Source organism: Salvelinus namaycush, chromosome 8, assembly GCF_016432855.1.
Source record: "Salvelinus namaycush isolate Seneca chromosome 8, SaNama_1.0, whole genome shotgun sequence".
NCBI lineage: Eukaryota > Metazoa > Chordata > Actinopteri > Salmoniformes > Salmonidae > Salvelinus > Salvelinus namaycush.
Window position 1 is genome coordinate 9,416,675 of NC_052314.1, and position 4,317 is coordinate 9,420,991.

The 4,317-nt window shown below is 42.7% G+C and overlaps 1 protein-coding gene across 1 annotated transcript; it reads left to right on the forward strand.

The window, feature by feature from the left end:
- Positions 1 to 1,630: 1,630 nt before the first annotated feature.
- LOC120051714 (zona pellucida sperm-binding protein 3-like) lies at positions 1,631 to 3,843 on the forward strand. The gene is made up of 8 exons (XM_038998602.1): positions 1,631 to 1,951; positions 2,039 to 2,157; positions 2,262 to 2,365; positions 2,621 to 2,798; positions 2,982 to 3,099; positions 3,291 to 3,373; positions 3,449 to 3,528; positions 3,779 to 3,843. The coding sequence occupies exons 1-8, from the start codon at positions 1,631 to 1,633 to the stop codon at positions 3,841 to 3,843; spliced, it is 1,068 nt and encodes a 355-aa protein (XP_038854530.1).
- The last annotated feature ends 474 nt before the right edge of the window (positions 3,844 to 4,317 follow it).

Consider the following 4,317-nt stretch of genomic DNA (forward strand, 5'->3'; position numbering starts at 1 on the left):
CTTATTGAATAGCTCAGTGACTTAACGTGGCACTGTCATAGGATGCCATCTTTCCAACAAGTCAGTTCGTTACATTTCTGCAAAGCTAGAGCTTCCCCGGTCAACTGTAAGCGCTGTTATTGTAAAGTGGAAATGTCTAGGAGTAACAACAGCTCAGCCGTAAAGTTGTAGGCCACACAAGCTCACAGAATGGGACCACTGAGTGCTGAAGCGTGTAAAAATCAAGTTAATTACAACTGGGGTTGGATTGAAAACCTACAGGAGGGTAGAGTAGTGCTCCAAGAACAGGGTTGGAGATCCCTGTGCCTAGTTTCCCAAAAGCATCTTTAGGCAAAGCGCGTTGTTAGAACCTTTGTAGGAGCATAGTTAAATCTATGAGCTGTTCCCCAAAACCATTATTATTAAGGTGCACTTGATAAAACTCGTAAACAAATGCTTGCCTCAGAACAGCTAAGTGCATCCAGACATTCTTTTTTGGCCTCCTGTGTCACTTTATACACAGAAGATCTCCGCTAAACATAGAATCACATGGTTTATCTTATCTCTATGACTGCAGATAACTTCAGTACAAAGTTGACTACAAAATAAAGTTGCCTGTGTCTTTGCAATTGATACCAACATGACATAAAAATATTCTTCAAATGAAAACCGCAACCATTAAAATAAAGAGTGGGCCTATTTCAATCATATTGAAATACATTTCATATTCTATTGTGCTAATTGTAGACTGTCTGTAATTTGCCTCAATATATTTCATGATGTGTAGCCGAACGCGCACAATGGGGCAAATTTGTGATTTAATGCATTTTGATTTGGTAAGCATTAGAATAACCTGCCTCAATATTTGCAGCCATAAGGTGGTAATATCTCTCTAGGAATTGATCCGTCAATTCAAATGTTAAGACACATTTTGAATGGAGAAAGTTTGCACTTTCTTTCGATCCCATCAGTAACAACACATTCTCTCGGCGTGTTGTTTTGGGAAACACGTGTTACAGCTTCGGCCGTTGTGGGAAAGATACATCATTAAAAAAACTCATAAGGCTAAAGTGGCCAGAGTGATGTCATACTTCTTCCCCATCCCTAGCTAACACAGCTGATTAAACTAGTTGTATTTTAAACTAAAGATTATGATTAGTTGATTATTGGAGTCAGGTGTGTTAGCTGGGGCTGTGTGACACCAATCAGGCCCCCCAGGACTGGAGTTGACCATCCCTATTATAAATGAAGATACTTGACATTATTGAGATACATCCAATTCAGATTGTAGTATATGTGCAGCCGTGTAACATGTCTGGAACATCATTAGGTAAATCAAACAAGGGGTGGAGTCACACTAAGACAAAGGGATACAAAATGGCTGTTCAGAGACACTGTAGGTATTGTATATGTCAAAGAAATATGTACAATTGAGACTAGAAACTTGAGAATAATGGCGCTCTGTATTACATTCCTCCTACTTCTTACCTTTGGCTGTTCAGCTACAGTTCAGCAGCTTTATCGGGAAGCGGAAGCTCGGAGTCAAGCTGCACATGCCCCTGGGAGATTTGTTCCACAGTATAGGCCTGTTCAAGAACCAGCCAGATTTCAACCAAGGCCTGTGCAATGGCCCGCCAGGGTCCAGACACCGATGCAAGTTCAAAAACCTTTCCTCCAGTCAAAGCAGACCTTCAATGAGCCTTTGACCTGGAGATATCCTGAAGATCCAGTCAAAGAGGTGCAGTTGGCTATTGATGAGCAGAGACCGCTGCCTGTGCCTGCCAGTAGCGTTGCAGTTCAATGTGGGGAGACTGCTGCTCGTGTGGAAGTCAAGAGAGATCTGCTCGGTATCGGCCAACTCATTCACCCAGCGGATCTTACTTTGGGAGGCTGTGCTGTCACTGGGGAGGATACTTCCGCTCAAGTTCTGATCTTTGTCACTGAGCTGCACGAATGTGGCAGCACTCTGACGGTAACATTGAGCATTAGCGTCGTTATGACTTTTCTAGGTTGACTACCATTGATTTTCTGACAATGCCGTTTGCTGCTCTGATTCCAGATGACTGAAGATTCACTTGTCTATGTCTTCACACTCCGTTATACACCAGCCACCCTGGGCAGCAGCCCCATTGTTCGGACTAGAGAAGTGGTGTTCTGGGTTGAGTGCCACTATCAAAGGTGAGTTGACTACACCTGCAATGTTTTTTCTTTTTCTTCAGTTCAATCAACTTTGGATACACTTCCTTGGCCATTTGGTTTCACATTTAAAGACTCCTTTACAGAAATCATGATGTGAGCAGTGATTCAGTGAAGCCCACCTGGAATCCCTATGCCTCCACTAAGGTTGCAGAGGAGCTCCTCTACTTCTCCCTGAGGCTAATGACTGGTGAGTAACGGCTTGTCCTTGCCTTATTGGCATTGCTCTTGACAGGCATTGACTTAAGTGCTGTCTCTGCACTTGTTTGTAAACTATGGTGGTGCCAACTGGCAAATGTAACCGCCACTGAGTTATTGGAATGAGGTGGCTACCCCAGAGTACAAAAGGATGGCAGTTATATTTGCCATGATAAAACCACACTGCTGATAAACTAGAGCAGGGTCTGACTTGGAATGAGTATTAGACTGTTGCCTTGTCTTGCAGACAACTGGCAGTTGGAGAGACCCAGCAAAGAGTATGTCCTTGGAGATAATATTAACTTTGAAGCTTCTGTCGTCCAGTTCTACCATGTGCCCCTCCGAGTCTTTGTGGACAACTGTGTAGCCACAGTCATCCCAAACACCAACACTGTCCCAAGATATGCCTTCATCGAGAACCGTGGGTGAGTATCCTTTGTAAGGTACTTGATCTAGTTCAAGGACTAATCGTTTGCTTTAATCTGCTAAGGAAAGCATTTCCCATTCCCTCCACCTGCCCACACTTCAGATCAACAGCCATCTTGAATGGCATCCCTCCAGAGTTTCAGCAGTGTAGGTAGCCTAATTTTGATTTTTGTGGCCTTCAGTTGTCTGGTCGACACCAAGCTGACAGGCTCCAGGTCCCAGTTCATACCTCGCACCATGGATGACACTCTCCGGTTCCAGATAGAAGCCTTTAGGTTTCATGTTGTGAACACTGGCTCAGTGAGTAGTTAATCCTGAGATCTTCTGCAAATTAGCTTTGGAATGTCCACATTAATAGAATTGGCAGGTTTGAGCTTCAATCATAAATTAAGTATAGTATGGCCAACATGACGTTGCTTTAAATTGGTGTCAAATCTACTAATTCTTATGTGGTACCAATGCTGAGACTTCAACACATGTCATTTCAACAGCTATACGTTACCTGCCTCCTGAAAGCCACAACTGCTTCAGCCCCTATTGATCATGAGAACAAGGCTTGTTCCTTCTCGAATGGGTAAGTCTGGGTATATATGGCAGGGTGTGCACTTTGCTTGTACGTGTACTATATGCAACACTCTCTTTTCAGTAGATGGCGTGAGGCCAGTAAGAAAGACCAGGTGTGTGGCTGTTGTGACACAGACTGTGGCATGAGAAGGGAACCGGATCCAGGTACATGTTCACTTCAGTCCAGTGTTGCTCAATCCATTCCTGGATGCCTCCCTGGGGTGCACATTTTTGTCCTACTCCAGTACCTAGGTACTTGATTCACCTAAACCTTTGGCTAAATTGGCGGTCAGTGCTTGGCTGGAACAAAAATGTGCACCCACTGAGTCACCCAGGAATTGACTGAGAAACAATGCTTTTGTGAAGTTTGATTCTTCTGAATTCTCCTTATATAGACATGGTCTTCTGCTCTTAGGTTTCCAGTGGGAGCAGGACATTTCTGTTGGTCCTCTCAACATAAAGGAAAAGCTTCTTGATTGATGGCGTAATTCTCAACTGGACTGACTTTGCTGCCCAAATGCATTCTGGATGATAAAAAAATATATCTAGATTAAGGTTTTTGTCTTGTGCATTTTGTTCATTGACCAGCATGAGCTTTTGTAATGTGTAACCCAGGTCTAAAAGGAAGTTCCTTAACTCCCTGATTCTGTATTTTGAAAGTTAAGATATAACTTGATTGTTGACATAATGTTTAGGTAGGAAACTCAGCAAAAAAAGAAACGTCCCTTTTTCAGTACCCTGTCTTTAAAAGATGATTCTTAAATCTGAATAACTTCACAGATCTTCATTGTCAAATTTTATTAGTCACATGCGCCGAATGCAACAGGTATATAGACCTTACAGTGAAATGCTTACTTAAACAATTAATTAACATGCACCTGTGGAACGGTTAAGACAGTAACAGCTTACAGACAATAGCAATTAAGTTGAAAGTTATGATAACTAAAGAGGCCT

Bases quoted from the DNA above. Each gene is read 5' to 3' on its own strand.
- LOC120051714 (XM_038998602.1), top strand. From the start codon at position 1,631: ATGCAAGTTCAAAAACCTTTCCTCCAGTCAAAGCAGACCTTCAATGAG. The intron at 1,952-2,038 runs GTAACATTGAGC...CTCTGATTCCAG, and splicing joins AATGTGGCAGCACTCTGACG to ATGACTGAAGATTCACTTGT. The intron at 2,366-2,620 runs GTGAGTAACGGC...CTTGTCTTGCAG, and splicing joins CTCCCTGAGGCTAATGACTG to ACAACTGGCAGTTGGAGAGA.